The sequence below is a fragment of the Motacilla alba genome, chromosome 3 (assembly GCF_015832195.1).
Source record: "Motacilla alba alba isolate MOTALB_02 chromosome 3, Motacilla_alba_V1.0_pri, whole genome shotgun sequence".
In the NCBI taxonomy this organism is placed as follows: domain Eukaryota; kingdom Metazoa; phylum Chordata; class Aves; order Passeriformes; family Motacillidae; genus Motacilla; species Motacilla alba.
This window is the reverse complement of record NC_052018.1, coordinates 4,208,096-4,226,586: the sequence shown is the minus strand read 5'-3', so window position 1 is coordinate 4,226,586 and position 18,491 is coordinate 4,208,096. Positions and strand designations below refer to the sequence as shown.

General features: G+C 51.1%; 1 protein-coding gene across 5 annotated transcripts; it reads left to right on the top strand.

Annotated features, from left to right (window-relative positions):
* The first annotated feature begins 661 nt into the window (after positions 1-661).
* PAQR8 (progestin and adipoQ receptor family member 8) lies at positions 662-14,916 on the top strand. Of its 5 annotated transcripts, none has more exons than XR_005256471.1 (3): positions 665-782; positions 1,634-1,713; positions 6,527-9,786. XR_005256471.1 is itself a non-coding variant. In XM_038133260.1 (3 exons), the coding sequence occupies exon 3, from the start codon at positions 10,183-10,185 to the stop codon at positions 11,239-11,241; it is 1,059 nt and encodes a 352-aa protein (XP_037989188.1). In that variant the 5' UTR covers positions 665-782; positions 1,634-1,713; positions 10,147-10,182; the 3' UTR covers positions 11,242-14,916. The 5 variants fall into 5 exon arrangements, 3 of the variants coding, with proteins under 3 accessions (XP_037989186.1, XP_037989188.1, XP_037989189.1); XR_005256470.1 differs by lacking the exon at positions 6,527-9,786 and adding an exon at positions 6,183-6,516; XM_038133260.1 differs by lacking the exon at positions 6,527-9,786 and adding an exon at positions 10,147-14,916.
* Positions 14,917-18,491: the final 3,575 nt, after the last annotated feature.

The following is an 18,491-nucleotide window of genomic DNA, read 5'->3' as shown; positions in this document are numbered from 1 at the left end:
TGAGAGTGATCTCTGGGGCTGAACCAGGTGACCTCCAAAGTTCCCTTCCCATCCCCAACCACCTTGCAGTGACTTGTAAATCGTACGAGGAGCAGGTGAGAGAGCTGGAGGGCTCAGCCTGGAGAAAAGGAGGCTCAGGCAAGACCTTCAGGCTCTGCACAACTCTCCGGCAGGAGGGGACAGCCGGGGGGTCAGGCTCTGCTCCCAGGGAACAGGGACAGGACAAGGGACAGAACCTCAAGCTGTGGCCAGAGGTTCAGGTTGGACATGAGGCAGAACTTCTTCATGGAAGGGGTGGTCAGGCACTGGAAGGGGCTGCCCGGGAGTGCCAGAGTCCCCATCCCTGGAGGGTCCAAGGAACAACAGGACGTGGCACTCAGTGCTCTGCGCTGGGGACCGGTCGCACGTTGGGCTCCATGACCTCGGAGATCTCACTCAACCTGAGCGATTCTGTGAGTCTGTGACTTGACACCCCTCTCACGGATGTGTCACCAGCCTCTGCTCCGCACCCACCGCTGGGGTGACGGGTGGTGCCGCGGCTTTGAGCCCCGCTTTGTCCGGGCTGAGCCGAGCTGGGCCGGGCTGGGCCGGGCCGGGCCGGGCCGGGCCGGGCTCGGCCCGCGGGGCCATCCCGGGGCGGGGCGGGGCGCGCATGCGCGGGGCGGCCGCGGGGGCTCCCGGAGGCGGCGGCGCCGGGACTCGGCGGCGGCAGCGGGACAGGAGAGGAGAGAGCGGACACCGCGGGGACACCGCGGGGACACCGAGAGCGGGCACTGAGAGCGGTGAGTGCGGGACGGGAGAGCCGACACTGAGTGCAGGGGGGTGAGTGCGGCCACTGCGTGCGAGAAGTGAGTGTGCACATGGAGCGCGGGAGATGGAGAGCAAGCACTGAGTGCGGGCACTGAGAGCTGACACTGCGGGCGGTCCCCTCCCTGCGGTCCCCTCCTCTCCCCCCGGGACACCCGATGGTCCCCAGCGTGCTCCCGGTGCGCTCCTGCATCCCCGCCGCGCCGGGAGCATCGTTCCCTGCGAGGGAAGCGGGATGCCGGGATGGGTGCGGGTATGGTCGGTGTGCGGTGCCTGGTGCTTGCAGACACCCCTGGGATGCGGGGGGATGCGGGATCTTTCCTTCTGTGCCACGCACAAGTGTGGTTCATCCAGCCGGGGTTGGTCCAGTGGTCAGGTGGGTGCTGGGGAAGAGCTTAAGGAGGGGAGCGGTGAGCAGGGAGACACGGATTTTGCCTTAAATTCCCCCGTTACCGGTATGTCAAGGGCTTCCTGAAGGAGAGAGGTGGGCAGTGGTTTTCCTCCGTGTTTGTTTGAAATGGCTGTGGGCGGATTTTCCTTTAACGACTTTGACACCCGGGGAGCTCTGGAGGCCACGGGAAGGAGATGCATAGTTCAGCCGTGAGCTGGGAGAAGAACCAGCTCCCGGTGTTTGCCTTGGAGCTGCCTCCTTGCGCAGACACGAGCTGGGGCGCGTCTCCAAAGGGTCACCGAAGGATTGTTCCCTGCTGATCTTCTCCAGGACACTTCGGGGTCATGTCCCCCCTGTATCTCATCTGGGTGTTTTCCCGGCTGAAAACACCACAAGCATCTCACTTTTGTTTTGTTTTGTTGTTTTTTTTTTCAGGGGCGGGGAGAGAAATATTGTGGACAGTCTTAAAGTGTTCTGGTTTTCTTGAACACAAATATATAGATATATAAATTCAGGTAAACATTTACCAGTTGTTTGTTTGGTGCCAAACCAATTCCTCCCTGGCATGAGCAGGGTTGGGTATGGAGCATCCCAGTAGCTGTGCCAAGGTGACACACAGGGACACACAGGTTTTTACTGGGATAGAGATGTGCACTTGTTGTGGGATTGTGGCTTCAGAGCTGGGAAATGATTTAAATATCGCTAGTTGGAGGATTTTTTGGGTGGGATGAGGCTTAGAGCAACCTAGTAGAAGGTGCTTTGCCCATGGCAGGGGGGTTGGAACGAGATGAGCTTTAAGGTCCTTTCCAACCCAAAACATTTTGGGATTCTAGGATGGCTTGCTGCAGATTAGGATGAGGAGTGTAATGCTTCCCTGGCAACAGTCATTGAAAAATCTACAGAAAGGTCATGAAAAAGGATTAATCCAGCAGGTCTGAAGTCTGGTTTTGCCCTCTGCCAGGGCAGGGAGGGGACAGGCAGCCATGAATTCTGAATTCTAGCAGCAGACTGTGCTCCTGCCTTGGGGTGCTGTGGTGATATGTGCTGCAAACAGTTCCTAGAAACCCACTCAGGGCTCAACAGGCCAAACCACACGTTGCACGTTCCCTCCCACGCAGCCGAGGAAGGTGTGGGTTAACAGCCCTGCACCCTGCAGGATTTTCTGTTTCCTGGACATTAATTGCTTTTATTTGTTTACGCTGAAGCTGCAGCCGCAGCCTGTGGCCGAGCCGAGGGCTGTGTCCCTGTGGATGCAGGGAGGGATGGCCACAAGGGAGGTGCCACCACCAGGTCATGTGCATTAGCTTGCAGCTACTTGCACATGTTGAGTCAGGCACCAGCTTAATTTTTTATCTGCCAGTTTACGGGGTAACCCTTGCTCGTGGGGTCAGACCACTGGCGCTTTAATTGTGTAAACAATTAATCATTAGTAAATTTCAGAAGAATAAATACCCAGGGAGGCTGCTGGAGGCTGCAGCTGTCCAGATGCCATACCTTATAAGCTTCATCCTTCACAGAATCGTGAAATTGTTTGGGTTGGAAGGGACATTAAAGATGGTCCAGTTCCAACTCCCTGCCATGGACAGGGACACCTTCTAGTAGACCAGGTTGCTCCAAGTCCCGTCCAAGCTGGCCGTGGGCACTTCCAGGTAGTAAGGTGAAGCTTGCTCCCATCTCCTTCCCATCCTCATAGCCCCACCAAATCCTTGGGATTGGGTAGGGTTCTAAGCACGAGAATGCAGCACAGCCTGCATGCCTTTGTGGAGGGAATCTGCCATCTGGCTCTTCCTTGGAGCTTTGTAGCCTCCAGGAAGGGCATCACTTTTGTCACTGCAAACCTAGAACCTGGCTGGGAGAGGCCATGGGGTTAAATGGGACGAGGTCCAGGATGGGGACAAAGACTTTTAGTGCAGGGGAGAGGAGAGCTCATGGCTCCACGGGGTTGGCACAGGGCTGCAGTCTCTCCCTGGCAGTGCCTCCTCTCTGCCCACAGCAGCCGCAGGGCTCTGCATGATTTATATACATTTTTTTCGAGTGACCAAAGCTCTAAAATCCGCAGCCTTAAAAAAAAAAGTTTTTGTGCACGAGGCTTCTGTGGATGACAGCAAAGCTGAGCAGCCTCAGCCCAGAGGTTTTTTTGGGGATGATTTGAACCCACAAACAGCCCATGACCAGTTTGATTTGATCGTTCTGGCCACAGGCAGATGGTTCCAGTGTTGTCCCATCAGCAGATGGATTGGAGCAGGGAGGGATTGGCTGGCTTGTTGGGGTTTCCCTGTGCTAGCAAGAGTTCCCAGTTCTAGATCTGCACTGAAGGAAGATTAGTGCTAAAGGAAGTTTAGGAGGTAAAAGTGGGATGCCACTGTGACAAATCCAGGCTCCTTTTTCAGTCAGTGCAGGGGGAAAATCCCCAGGCACTTTGCAGGCACAGTTCCAGTTTCTGAAAAGGGTCAGTCCCAGTCCATCAGTGATCCCTGCATGGCTGAATACAGCAGGCAGGGACTGGTGGGGGTAGCAGGACCAAAACCATGCCCAGGGGTGTGCTGACACTTCAGCAACCTGATGGCTATAGTTTGGGACTGTGTCCTGGTCTGGTTTGATTCCTGGTGTACTCATCCAGGGATTTCACAGCCATCTGAAATCCAGCCCCAAAGCATTGGGTGCTGTGTTGGTTGTGTGTGGGAAAAGAAAGTGGTGAAGGGATCAGGAAAGCACAAACAGCAAAGAATGAGTGAGATCAGGAAGAAAAGCTGCAGAATATTACCTTGCCCTGGAGCAAATTTTGATACAGAGGGAGTGGATTTGCCAGAGGAGGGAATCCTCAGCCAGGGGAATTTTTATTTTTTTTTCCTTTCAGAAATTATTGGCTGTGTTATCAGCAGCATCACCGAGCTCTAACCTGGGTTAGGCATGAGGAAACTGCAGCTGTGCTATCACAGCAAACCAGAACTGTGCCATTCCCTAACATGGTTTGGGAGATAGCACAATCCAGGAGTTGTTCCTGGCTGACAGTTTGTGTGTGGCCACTCATTTGAGGGGTGCAGCAGCACAGGAAGGGCTGAGCCAGTGCAGCTGATCTCTGAGAACCCGATGTTGTGAAAATCAACCCCCCTTGCACATGATGCTTGGATTCTCACAGTAAATCCACCAGCCTCACCCAGCCTTTGGTTTCCTAACTTTGGGGTTCCATTCCCCTGCTTTGCTCTCCCAAACACCACAGGGCTTCAGGGGTGCCCCCCTTGTTGGGATGCATTTGCCAGCAGCTTTGTTTTTGCTCTGTGCCCTCCAAGCACAGCGTTCCCTGTGTTGGCTCCACTGCTCTCATCCCCTGGCCCCATCCCAAAGCTCAGGCAACGCTGAGCCCATGTCAAGAGGCACTTGCTGCCCAGCACGGCTGAGCTGGCTGCTGGCCCAGCTCGCTGCCAGGCCAGGAATTGCAGGGGAGCTGACACTGCCATGGCTTCCGTGGGGGATCCTGCCACTTCCCACTGGCTTTCATGGCTTGTCTCCCAGCATCACGGGACGTTTGTTTCCTGAGGGATACAAGCTTGGACAAATCCTGCTTGGGCTGCACGCTGTGTGTGTGTGTGTATGGAGAAGGGGAGAATTTGAGCCATCTTCTTTTATTTGAAATTTACCGCAAGGTTATTTTAACCTTTTTTTCTGAAGAGATCAGGTTGTTTTAAGTCGTGCCCTTCAGTAAATCACATGGCACCACCCTTTGCCTTCCAGAGCATCTCAACCTGTGCAGGTCCCTGTTGGAGGAGTAACATGAATTGGGCTGATGTAGATCTAACAGGGTACCTAAGTGCCTTGAGGGAAATAAAATCTTCTGTGTTAAGAAGTCCCAGCACTGCCCAGTGCATTAGGAGTATGATATCTCATTTCCATCAGGCAGATGAGGAATGATATCCCCATTTCCTAGATAGGGAAGTGTAAACCCAGTTTAGAGAAGCCCCAAGCACCTGGCCTCTCTCTGGTTGTGGGGATTTCCACTTCTTTGATGCTGGAGAGTAGAGAAGTCCTTCACACCCTGCTGCCTGCCCTGGCAGGGCTGCTCCCTGGCACAAACCATCAAATCATGGAATCGCAGAGTGGTTTGGGTTGGGAGGGACATCAAGGCTTACCCAGTTCAATCCCCCTGCCATGGCAGGGACCTTGCACTATCCCAGGTTGCTCCAAGCCCCATCCAACTTGGCCTTGGACACTTCCAGAGATCCAGGGGCAGCCACAGCTGCTCTGGGGAACCTGTGCTGGTTGTAAATCCCATGTAAATCCCAGTAACTCCCTGCAGAAGGGATCTGAGCTCTTGAGTGTTCCTGCTGCAGTCTGGAGCAATGGTGGCACCTAAATCTGCGGCAGGAGAAGGAAGCAGGTAATACCAAGACTGCACAGGAACTGGTTCTTGAGCAAGTCCATGGTCTCTTATTCTCTCAGCTCTGGAGGAGCCTTTCCAAAACACAGGGCAGGAATAGGATGGAGGTGCTGGCACTGTGCTCCCAGGATAGTCTTTCAAAGTTTTCTCCAGCCCTTCTGAATGGTTTAATTACAGGAGGAGATGTTTGTGCTCAGGGAGGACCAGCCTTCAGACAACAGGGTTTGGGATAGGGCTTATCCAGTGCATCCGAACTGGGTGCAGCCCTGGTGCAGCCTCTCCCAGAGCTGAACTGCTCCCTTCCATCCTGGTGCACTGGGAGCTGTGACACCAAAGTTAACCCCGTGTAGGAATGGGTCACAATAAAACCTCAAAAGCTTCAAAACAACCTGGAATCCCCCCTGGGACTTTTGCTCAACTGCCAGAAGAGAGGAATTCAGGCATTAATCACCTGCAGCTCTCCAAACCGGTCTGTTGGCCACTGCTGTTATTTTCATGCTGTCCACAACCACTACTTCTTTTTTTTCCCCCCCTGTTTTAAATGCCATGCATTTATTAAAGACTTCCCCAAAGCTTAGTACCCCTGGTCCTCCCTGCTTTGTTTACCAGGAATTACTGCCTTTTGGAAGCCTGTGTAAACCTCTGATGCCTGAATACCAGCCTGCAAGCAAATCTATCACTTTGGTCCAGCCTCAATCCCAGACAGTGAACTTGGGGGCCAGACTGGTGGGAAAATCGACCGTACTCTGTAGGAAATTTTCTCATTCAAACTCTTCCATCAGACTGTAACCAAAAAGCAAAAGAGCTGGGAAAAAGCTCAGGTTTCCAATTACCCTCTTCAAAAGGGAGAGAAAAATTGGAACGGGATCGTTCTCCTCCTGTGCCGGGAGTTTTTATTGTGGATGTCATGATCCAGCCTGGCCATCATCCACGCCCTCCTTCTCGCCTTGCAGCTCCCTCCCTGAACAAACGATACTTGGTTGCTGTTAATTGGGAGCAGCCAAAATAACTGAATCCCCCGGAGATGGGAGTGAGGACGGAATCTCAACGAGACACCCTGCCGATGAATGTGGCTTTCAGCTGCTCCTACGCCCCCGTGAAGGGAAAAGAATAGGGGCTCTGTGAAAGTGAAACAGCCAGTGCTGACCTTGGGTTTCTGGGTTGGTGTTTTTTGTTGTTTTTTTTCTCTGTCTCTCTCTTTTCTAACGTTAATTACTCGTCACTTTGTCCCATCACATGATCGCTGGACGCTGCCAACTTGTTCTCACTCACTCGTATCACAAGGTTTGAAATAAGCAGGGTACCAGGTTCCTGATTTAGCGCTGTTCAGCCCAGTATCAGATGTGTTTCTTGTGATTTCGGACTATTATTTTGAAAATCTCTGCCCCTGACAGCCTGTTTAAAACTGGCATTTTCCAGCTCTGAAAGCCTGCCTGGAATAATCTGTGCTGTCAGGGAGATGTGCAGTGCCCAGGCTCTCTGAGGCAATGCTCGCTGTATGCACTGAGCTCTGGGGATGAGAGACCTTGGCAAAATTCTGGCACGAGTACGAGCGGTGCAAGCCGGAGCCAGGCTGTGCCTGGGACAGAAGCTGCCTGTCTCTCTCACACCCTTGTCAGCATGCAAAGCAGGCAGGCCATGGACTGCATTCCCTTGCATTCCTACTCCCAGGTTCAATTGCCACCCTCCCATGTGTTGCCTTTGCTCTTTATGTGCAGTTTTCAGCAGGTTTCTCCACAGGAGATGAGCACTGACTCTGCTCTCTGCAGGTCTGTGCCCTCTTGCTCTATGCTTGCAGCTGTGCCCTCTTGGAGGTTTTCAGTTCCTGTTCTGCTGGGGTTCACTCTGTCATTACTCTGTTCTCTCCAAGATGCAACGAACTTCAGCACGTCCTTTCTTCTTCTGCCTCACCATCATGATCATTGAATCATAGAATCCCAGAATGGCCTGGGTTGGAAAGATCATTTTGTTCCAACTCATCTGCCATGGTCAGGAAAAAATTCTTCCCTGTGAGGGTGGTAAGGCCTTGGCACAGGGTATCCAGAGAAGCTGTGGTTGCTCCATCCCTGGAAGTGTCCAAGGTTGGATGGGACTTGGAACAAACTAGGATTGCAACCTTGGAGCAACCTGGGATAGTGGAAGGTGTCCCTGCCCATGGCAGGAGGTTGGAATGAGGTGATCTTTAACATCCCTTCCATCCTGAAGCACTCCACAATTCCATGATTTATGAGTGAACTCCACTAGCTACAGGAAGCCAGAAGAGACTGGCTGTGCATTGGAACAGGGCAGAGTGAGTGTTGCCTCCTGTTCACACCTTGCCCTCATAGGACTGCCCCAAAGTCAAAATTTGCCTCGCTTCCCTAGATTTTGGCATGTAACTCCACAGGGATACACAACCTCCTGTATGAATTGCTTTTCCCATCATAGATCAGGACCCTACAGACCCTTAGGAGAGAAACAAAGTCTTTATGAGTGTGCACAACATTAACTGCCCAGCAAGTGTGCTCTCTTCAGCACTGCACATCTGTGAAACTAAAACAGCATTTCCAGGGACCATTTTGCCTGCTGTGGCTAAGGCAGCTCCATCAAACACAGCAGTCAAAGTCCCCTGTGGCAAACAGAGAAAAAAACTCCAGCCCTGAGAGATGCTAAGAGTATAGGGCAGAAAGAATTTTCTGGAGAATGAGACAGCTCCCCTCTGTTAGAATACAGAAGCAACATGAAAATATTTTGTTTCTTATCAGATGCTTTGGGTTTCTACAGGAAGTGAGACTTGCTGCCTGCTTGAGAGTCTGCTCTGACTTTGCTCTTTGTGCTGTCTCACCCTGGGACTGCCAGGTCCCACCTCCTTATTTTCAGAAACTCTCTCATGGTGTTTAACACTGTCCTGTCCTCAGTATCACAGCCTAGCAGGGGTCTCCCATCATGGAATCACAGACTGGTTTGGGTTGGAAGGGATCTTAAAGCTCTTCTAGTTCCAGCCCCCTGCCACAGGCAGACACCTTCACTAGACCAGGTACCCACACAAATGACTGGTGTCTCACCACTGCCTCCATCCCCTGCACCTCCAGTTGTGTGCATATAAGCTTAGGAGACAGATTCTGCTTTATGCTCCTGCAAACCTGTGTGTGTTGGTTTCACAGGAGTAACCACAGCCCTGCACCATCTGGTGGGGCCCCATCAGCACCAATTTCAGTTTAACATGGGCATTTGTGATGAATTCTCCTCTGTTTTGTACGACACAAACACCAGCAGGGAAGAGAGGTATCTAGGTTATTGGGAAACAGGGGGTTTTAATTTAATGCCAGGAGTTGTTCTCCACACATTAGGATCCTGCTGTGCCCTGAATCTGAATCTTGCCAGCCAGAGCTTAGCAAGTCTGGAGGTTACCAAGGAGCAGAGCTGGCAGAGGAGTGCCCAGCACTGGGTTTGGCTGCTCTGAGCATCCAGGGACTTCTCTGGCAGTCCCTCAGCACTGGCTCCTTGGATGCTCCCAAAGCTCTGATGCTGTACCCAAACTGCAGCCAGCTTGGATGTGAAGCTTCTCATTTCTTCAGTCCCTTTCAGTCCTGATGCTTCTTACTTGTGGAGGGATGAGGGTTGCAGGTTTGGGACTGTGGATTCCTCCACTTCTCCCTCTGCCATACTCACTACAGTTGTAATCCATGGGCAAGTTGTGTGACAGGGAAGGCTGAGTTTCTTTGCAACCTCCATGATTTGGTTGGGACCCTCTTAACTCATGTGCAGACAGGCTGTTTATCCTTTAGATGAGTAATTTACATCCCAGTTTTGTCCCTGAGCATTTTGTTATGGGGTAAGGGGTGAAAAATCACCTTCATAAATAATCACATGCTTTCTTGCCAACTAACTGCTTCATGCAGCCCCTTGTTGGCAGCTTGTGCCTCCTGAACACGCTCCAAGCTGAGTGCCTGAGGAAGTGGGGAGGAAGGGCAGGCTTGTGACACTTCTGTGCCCATCTGATGCAGGCTGACCTGCAGAGACAGGGCTCTGCCATTCCCCTCTGTGCTGAATTTAGGTCAGGGAATCCCTGGGAATCTGGTACTCCCTCAGATCCTTCTCTGACTCCCCAGGAGATCTGGTACCCCTAAATTTGACAATATTCATAGAATCATGGAATGGTTTGGGTTATAAGGGATCTGAAAGACCAGCTTGACCCAACATCCCCTGCCATGGGCAAGGACACCTTCCACTATCCCAGGTTGCTCCAAGCCCCATCCAGCCTGGCCTTGGACACTTGCAGGGATTCAGGGGCAGCCACAGCCTCTCTGGCTACCTTGTGCCAGGGCCTCACCACTCTCACAGAGGAGAATTCCTTTCCAATATCCCATCTATCCCTGCCCTCTGGCAGTGGGAAGGCATTGCCCCTTGTCCTGTCCTTCCAGGCCCTTGTCCCAAGTCCCTCTCCAGCTCTCCTGGAGACCCTTTAGGCACTGGTGGGTGCTCTAAGGGCCAGCGTCTCCATGGTGCCATGGTTCATCCCACTGGGAATGGCAGCATGCTCTTCTCCCCGGTGCACCACCATTAACATTTCCTCTTTCCCCCATCCCCACAGGGCAGGAAGAGACGTTCCCTGGTGCAGGGCTGAAGGATGACAGCCATCCTGGAGCGGCTCAGCACGCTGTCCCTCAGCGGGCAGCACCTCAGCCGGCTGCCCCGGCTGCTGGAGGACGGCCTCCCCAAGATGCCCTGCACGGTGAAGGAGTGCGAGGTGCCGCAGCTCTTCCGCGAGCCCTACATCCACAGCGGGTACCGCCCCACCGGCCAGGACTGGCGCTACTACTTCCTCAGCCTCTTCCAGAAGCACAACGAGGTGGTCAACGTGTGGACTCATCTCCTGGCGGCGCTGGCCGTGCTGCTGAGGTTCAAGACGTTTGTGGAGGCCGAGCAGTTGCCTGTGGACGCGTGGTCCATGCCGTTGCTCATCTTCGTCCTCTCCTCTGTCACCTACCTGACCTGCAGCCTCTTGGCCCACCTGCTGCAGTCCAAGTCGGAGCTGTACCACTACACCTTCTACTTTGTGGACTATGTTGGAGTCAGCATCTACCAGTATGGCAGTGCCCTGGCTCATTTCTACTACAGCTCTGACCAAGCCTGGTATGACAAGTTCTGGCTTTTCTTTCTGCCAGCAGCAGCTTTCTGCGGCTGGTTGTCCTGTGCCGGCTGCTGCTACGCCAAATACCGGTACCGACGGCCTTACCCCATCATGAGGAAGATGTGCCAGGTGATCCCAGCAGGGCTGGCTTTCATCCTGGACATCAGTCCCGTGGCTCACCGGGTGGTTGTGTGTCACCTGGGGGGCTGTGAGGAGGATGCTGCTTGGTACCACACGTACCAGATACTGTTTTTCCTTATCAGTGCTTATTTCTTTTCCTGCCCTGTCCCTGAGAAATACTTCCCTGGCTCCTGCGATATAGTTGGTCATGCCCACCAGATCTTCCACACCTTCCTGGCCATCTGCACCCTGTCACAGCTGGAGGCCATTCTTTTGGATTACAAGAACAGGCAGGAGATTTTCCTGAAGAGACACGGGCCTTTCACCGTTTATCTCTCCTGCATCTCTTTTTTTGGCTTGGTGGCTTGTAGTGCCATAACAGCTTACATTCTGCGATGCAGGATCAAGGCCAGCCTGGCTAAAAAGGACTCCTGAGAGTCATGGACGTGACAGGCATGACATCACCAGAGAAAATCAAGAAAAAGGGCATAACATACTAGAGACATGACTGTCTTACTTGCCTAACACGCCGTGACTAACCAGGACCCTGGATTCGGATGGAGGGCTGGACACTTCATGCTGGATGCATTTTCACAGCAGGGATTGCCTTTTACCATCCGGTGGGGGGGGATACATGGAGTGTTTTAAGCCAGAACAAGTCACTGAACCAAGGATGCTGAAATAGGCAGAGGTTCCTTGTTCATTCTGGTAGAGCTGTGGGTGAGACCTTGCTGAAGGTCAGAGAGGGCAGCCTGGAGGCTGTGGGACTGCAGAAGGGTGTGCCAGGGCTCACAACACCATGAGGACCACAGCTGGATGTGATGACCTCTCTGGGTTTGGCCATATCTGTGTGAGAACGGTTCCTATCAAAGGCAGTAGGAAGGTTTTGGGAAGTCTATGTTTCTAGGGTTCCAGTGTGAGGGCACATGTGGCATCGTGGCTGCTAGAATCCTTTTCCTGTTCCAGCCAGGTTCTCTCTGAGCTCCCCTTGTCAAGGGTGTCAATGCCAGGTTGCTTAGGTGGCTTTGGGAAAACATCTTTGGAGGTCCAGACTTGACCTGGGGTCCTCTGGGACAAACTGGGTCTGTGTCATCTGTCTAGGGAGTCTTATCAACCTCTAACAATGTCCATGAAATGTGGACTAACTTGGATGGGATCTGTTTGATACAGGAAAGGCTCTGCTTCTCCAACAGCACTAGTGTGGTTACAGCCAAAAGGGAATGAAGGTGGAGTTTTTATTCCCCTCCTAATGGTGCTTTGTGTCCTTGGTGAGCATTGTGGGAAAGCTGACCTTGGAGCTGCAGGGTTGCTGTTATATGACCAGTGGGGCTGTGACTCTAGCATGTTTTTATCAGTATTAGATGAAGGTGGAACAGCAAAAGGCAGGAGCAGGGTGATGACATTAGGGTCCTGCACAACCTCAGGTTTGTCCTTGGGACTTGGTGATTCCTGTGTGGAGTAGCAAAGATAGTGATCAGGGTCACTTAATGTCCATGGGTCACTCCTGTCCAAGGTAACAAAGGCTGGATTACTGTATCCCCCACTAGAAGGATCTATTCTGTGCTTGCCTTGGGGGAATATTGAACATGGAGCCACCAAGGAGAATTAAATCCTTACTAAAACCAAGGAATTCATGGGATCTATCCCAGCCACGGATTTGTCCCACTGAGCCCAAGGGCAGGCAAATGAATTGTGATTGCTGGTTCTGAGCAGGCAGAGTGTAGGGTTGGGGATATGGTTGGTGAGGACAAGCACTGATTTCTGCATTTCATCTGTGTTTCAGCTCTTGAGGTGCGTGTGTGTTCATTTTCCATGCGTGTGCATGGGATTTGTTATCCAGAAAGGCTTTGCCTTGGGATTTTATATCTGCAGAGCCTCCTAGCTGTGTTGAGATTAACCTGAAGTAAACAGTGCTGTCCTTCTGGAGGAGCAAGGTGGGCAAGACAACAGACTTGTTAATAGGTGGTGGAAAACAGACCTGTAGATTGGCACTTTGCTGGTCCTGTGTTTAGTAGGTAAATTTGGGACTCACGGCCCTATAGAAAATTAAATACAAAGGGAGAGGGAAGTAAGTTTGAAGTATAGGAGAAGAAGTCATAGGAAAGCCTTCAGGAAGTCATCAAATCCACACTTTCTCATCAGTCCTGGCCTCAGCTTAGAAATTAATTACTTGATTTTGTAGGGTGTTCTTGATGGAACAGATGGTACAGCCATGCTGACCTAGCAGAAAATCTGCCTCAGGGGAGATGCCAAGCAGGGGTGGTCCCACTTGCACCTCGTTAAACCTCTTTGCATGCACAGAAGTTCATCTCACCACAAAGTGAGCCAGTGCTGGGAGAGGGACCTTTGGGAAACCAATCCTACTGAAAAAATGTCAGTAATTTTCGGCTGGTTTTAAATCTGAGCCAACTCACTTGGACAATGCAGCTGCTGGCAGGGAAGGGCTGGAGTGGAGGCCAGCAGCAGTTCCTCCTTGCATGGCAGCTGGCTGCTCAACTTACTCAGCTGCAGTGATGGACTGCTCCCTGCATGGCCTCTGGCTTTGTTTGTGGGTCTCCTCCCAGTTTGAGAAGAGGCTTCCAGTGCGAGCGGCTTTTTCTCACAGCCTAATGTGCATTGGTTTTGTGGTGGCTAATGCAGAACAAGGCACTGGGCGTGGAACTGGCTGGATGGTATCAGTAGGTTCCTGTGCAGAAACAGAGGTAAATCAGGCTGGTCCAGAGCTCATTTCTGGGATGAAATGGAGAAGGATTGGGCATGGCTGGTAATAGCAAACCTGCTCTGCTGCTCCCTGGAGTTATACTGTTACCAAAGGAAGGGATCACCCAGGTGTGCCCTTCTCTGAGGGTTTGAAAACAGATGACATGCCCTGCTCTTGTTGAAGGAGGGTGAGTACAGTAATCCCATCTCTTTCAGGGACAGGGAGAGGAGCCCACATCGCTCTTCCAAGGTACTTCTGATCATATCTTCTCCTCCCTGGCTGAGCAGAAGTGGACAATGGAGCAGTGGTGTGACAGTGGAGGTGGTTTTACACACTCCCACGTTTCCCCTCAGGTGAAGCCGTGCCCATCTCCGTGTGGCCCTGCACTCCCACCTGGAGCTGACCTCCTGGTTATGATGATGGGTAGAGTGAGCGGGGATCTACAGTACAGATCTGTGCTGCTGTGAGGATGTGCCCTTGTGTCACAAGGGGCTCACCAACACTGGAGCTTCCTTCTTCCCTGTCTCCATCCTCCTCTTCCTCCAACCAGCTTCTTTCTTTCCTTCCTTCATCCTTGTGCCTTATGCACCTGGCTGCCTTCCTGGGCAGACTCCACATGCTGCAGTCTCAGCTGGGAAGTGGCTGTGGAAGCTTTGCCAGTGATCCAGAGGATACCAGGGTTGGATCTGGAAAAAGCCAAAGTGCCACTGTGATAAATGCTCAGCTTGTCTGAGCCCCCCAGGACCTTCTCCTTGGGCTCACTGCTTGGAGCAGGTCTCCTCCATCCTGGTGTTCCTAAGGAGGCATGCCTGGGAAGAATGTACCAGTGGCCAGGCTTGGTGAAGAGCTGACCACCAAGGGATGAGCATACCTGAGGTAGTGTTCCTTCAGATCTTAGAAACCAGGACAGCTCCTGAGAATTCATCCCAGTGTGCCTTGTGCTATTTCTTTTGGGGAATAATCCTGAAGGAACCTGAGGATCAAGGGCAGCCTCTTTGCTGTCTGCTCCATGGTCCATGGTTGCTCTTAACAGCCAATTCCCACTGACAGGATTTGTTCCATGTACAGAGCAGGAGAGGAGGATGGAGACAGGTGCCTTCAATTTGTATTTATGCCTAATTTGTGTAACAAGGCAAGGACAGGTTCCTCATGTGCCTTGCAATTTACATCTTTTACTGACAAGATTATTTTTAAGCACTGTTTGTTACTAAACAGAAGTACAAAAGAGTTTGTATTTTTTTCCTTTGGGAAACAGGGAAGGATATGAGTGTTCCTTATTAACTATCCCCTTCCAAGCTCCCACCTGCTGACTTTGTATTGTTGAAAACATTGACAATATTTTAAGCTTTGTACTGTACTGATCTTTATTTAAAAACTTTAATGGAAAAAAAAAAGTGAAAGCAAAACAATTGGTGTGGTGTGAAATTCCCAAATGCACAACTGCACAATTACAGAAGGTTATGAGTCATTAGAAAAAATCAGGGATAATAATTACAGAGAGGATATATTAGAGAGATAATAATTACAATAATGAACAATAAGGTGTGGTTTTATCTGTGCATCTCAAGGCACTTCCAAGGTTTCATGATACCTTTTGGATTTCATTCCCTTTCCACAAGGGGAAGTGCAGAACAACTGCCTTGGCACTGATTAGAGAAATTTTAGTTCATCATCCACACTCACAGAAGGGTTGAGTTTGGAAAAAATCTCTGGGGGCCACTTGGTCTAACCCTCAGCTCAAGCAGGGCCACTCAGAGCTGGTTGCCCAGGTCCATGTCCAGATGGATTTTGAATATCTCCAAGGATGGCAACTCCATCACCTCTCTGGGCCCTGTGCTAGTGCTCAGACACCCTCGAAGTAAAAAAGTGTTTCCTGATGCTTAGAGGAACCTCCTGTGTTCCAATGTGTGGCTGTGCCCTCTGGTCCTGGCCCTGGGACCTGGTACAGAACCTCACCCTGTCCTCTTTGCACCCTCCCTTCAGGGATCTATATACACCTATAAAATCCTTTAAATATTGCCTGACCTGGTCCTCTTCCACCAAGGTACATATTCCCTGCTCCAGTCCTTCCCCCTGCTCTCAGGGACCAGGGATTCTCGAAGGCTGACCTCATTGGTAAAGGCTGAGGTGAAGAAGGCTTTTCTATGTTCTCTGTAGCCAGCTCCCACATCTTACTGAGCAATTGGCCCACAACGTTTTCCCTACTCTCCCTTTTGTCATCCTATAGAAACCCTTCTGGTTGTCTTTGACATTCCTGAACAGATTCCAGTTGGACTTTGCCTTTCTACATTCCCACATGCTCAGATAATCTCTGTATTCCTTTCTATCCATGTCCTTGCTTTCACCTTCTCTCTGCTGCTTCTGTGTTTGAGTTTTTCCAGGAGCTCCTTGTTTATCCATGCAGGCCTGCTGGCATTTTTTTCCCAGCTTCCTGCTCATTGGAATGGACTGTTCTTGAGCTTGGAGAGGACTCCTCCCAGGCCTCCTTATCCCAGGGCACTCTACCAAGTGGATAGAGGCCTATGAGGAGGCCAAGGTCTGAAGTCTAGTGTTTGATGTTTACCTTCCTCTCTTCCTTCAGGATCCTGAACTCCACCAGCCAGCTCTGCTTTTGACCCCCACATTTCCAGCAAACCATGGCTGGTGAGTTTGATGTCCAGCAAAGCGCCTCTCCTTGTCAGCTCCTCCATCACTTGGAGGAGGGAGTTACCAGCACTGCATTCTAGAAACCTCCTGGGCTGCAAATCACAGAATCATAGAAGGGTTTGGGTTGCAAGAGACGCTAAGGATCATCTTGTTCCAACCCTCTGCCATGGCCAGGGACACTGTCCACTACACCGCGTTTCTCAGGGCTCCATCCAACCTGACCTTGAATGTTTCCACAGATCCACAGGGCATCCACAGCTTCTCTGGACAACCAGTGCCAAGGCCTCACCAACCCCACATTAAATAATTTCTTCCTGATACCCAGTCTAAATCTACTCTCTGGCTTCACTTTGAAGCCATTCCCCTTTGTCCTGTCAATACATGTTTTTGTAAATAGTCCCTCTCCATCTTTCCTGTAGGCTCCCTTCAGGTACTGGAAGACTGCAGTTAGGTTACCCCGAAGCCACCTCTTCTCCAGGATGAATAATCCAAATTCTCTTGGCATTTCCTCTTTGGAGAGATGCTCCATCCCTTTTTACTTGTCCTTCCAGCAGGTATCAGGGTGGCTGAAGTGCCCCATGAGGAGCAGGGCCTGCAGAGAGGCAACTGGCCCAGTACAACATCACCCAAACTGGTTATTCCTTGAACCCTTCCCCATAAGCTCTCCAGTGGCTCATCATCCACACAGAACTCCAGCTGCTTTCTCACTACAGGGCAGCTCCCTCTCCTCACCTTTTTGGCTTGTCTGTATCCCTCCATTGCAACACTCAGGTCGTGGGAGCCGTCCCACCACACCTTCCTGATCCCAACAAGATCATGGCCCTGCAGATGCACCCAGATCTCTGTCTTGTCATGCCCAGTCCCCACACTGCTGGTGTTCTCTACACAGACTCCAGAGAGACATTCTAGTACATCGACTTCCCGGATTTAGGGATCCCAGTTTTAGGGATTTCTCCATCATAGTGTTTTGTTGATTTTCTGATCCCTTTCTGTCATATCTCTCCAGATCCTCAACTCATCAACCTTATCTGGGAGGGTTGTATGTGATCACATACATAATTCATCAACTTTTTCTAAATATCAGAACTTAAAACCTCTAGAATGTATTCTAATTTTCCTTCCAATAACTAGTAATTTTCATTATTATTTCTTAATATACCACGCAGACCAAGGCTTCTGCAGGTTGTGTCTTCACCCACCAGAGGGCGAGATGTCTCCATCTGTGTCCTCCACTGACACGAAAGCAGAGCCCGATAAAGAATTCCTTTTGCCTTTCATAAGTAGATAACAGGGATGTGGGAAGCTAAAAAGGCTCATCTTAACCTTGGCAAGTCAGACTTGTCTGTATAGAAGTTGTCAAGGATGAAGCTTAGTCTGGATTTTCACTTCAATTCTTCATTTCTCCTCTTTCCTGCTTTACAGTCACTATTCCTAAACACCAGCTTCTGCAATGGCTTTTCTTTGACTTCCTCCTGTGGAATCCCAGAATGGTTTGGGTTGGAAGGGATATTAAAGACCATCTCATTCCAAACCCCTGCCATGAGCAAGGACACCTTCCATTAAACCAGGTTGCTCAACGTGGCCTTGGACACTTGCAGGGATGGTGCAGCCACAGCTTCTCTGGGCAACCTGTGCCAGGATCTCCCCACCCTCACAGGGATGAATTCCTTCCCAATATCCCATCTAACCCTGCCCTCTGGCAGTTTAAAACCACTACCCCTTGTCCTATCACTGCATACCCTTGTTAATAATCCCTTTTTGGCTCTCTCAGAGCCCCTTTAGGCACTGGAAAGCACTCCAAGGACTTTCAGAGCCTTCTTTTCTCCAGGCTGAACATGCCTAGCCTGTCATCTTTACAGGCTGTGCACCAGGCACTCTGCCACACGGCCTTGTCACAAATATGCAGTTACTGTCCTTGGGGATGATCCTTGGCACACAGAGGTGAGTTTCTTTCTCTGAGACAGGCCCCATTCCCTGTTAAATGCTTCCTGATACTGCAGCTTGAAAAATCAGAGCAAGGGCTTGATCAGGGTCCTGCTCCTGGGTCTAAGTCAGCCACCACGCCAGCAGCTTTGCTGTCTTCCAGATTCAGCTCTTCTAGTCCTGCTTGGCCTTCAGTTCATTATTTTCCTTTCTAAGCTCATCAGCCTCATTCTTTATCTCCCACCGTCTGGCTTTTTTCTCTCTCCCACACTGTGCTCAGACAGACGGTCTGGCTGCAATTCTCCCCGCTTAACTTCTGCTTAGAAAACCCTCGGATCTGCCGCCTGCCCTTGAATCACAGCCTGGCTTGCCTGGTGTAGTGGTGATAAAGAGAACAAAGCAAAGATGCACAAAA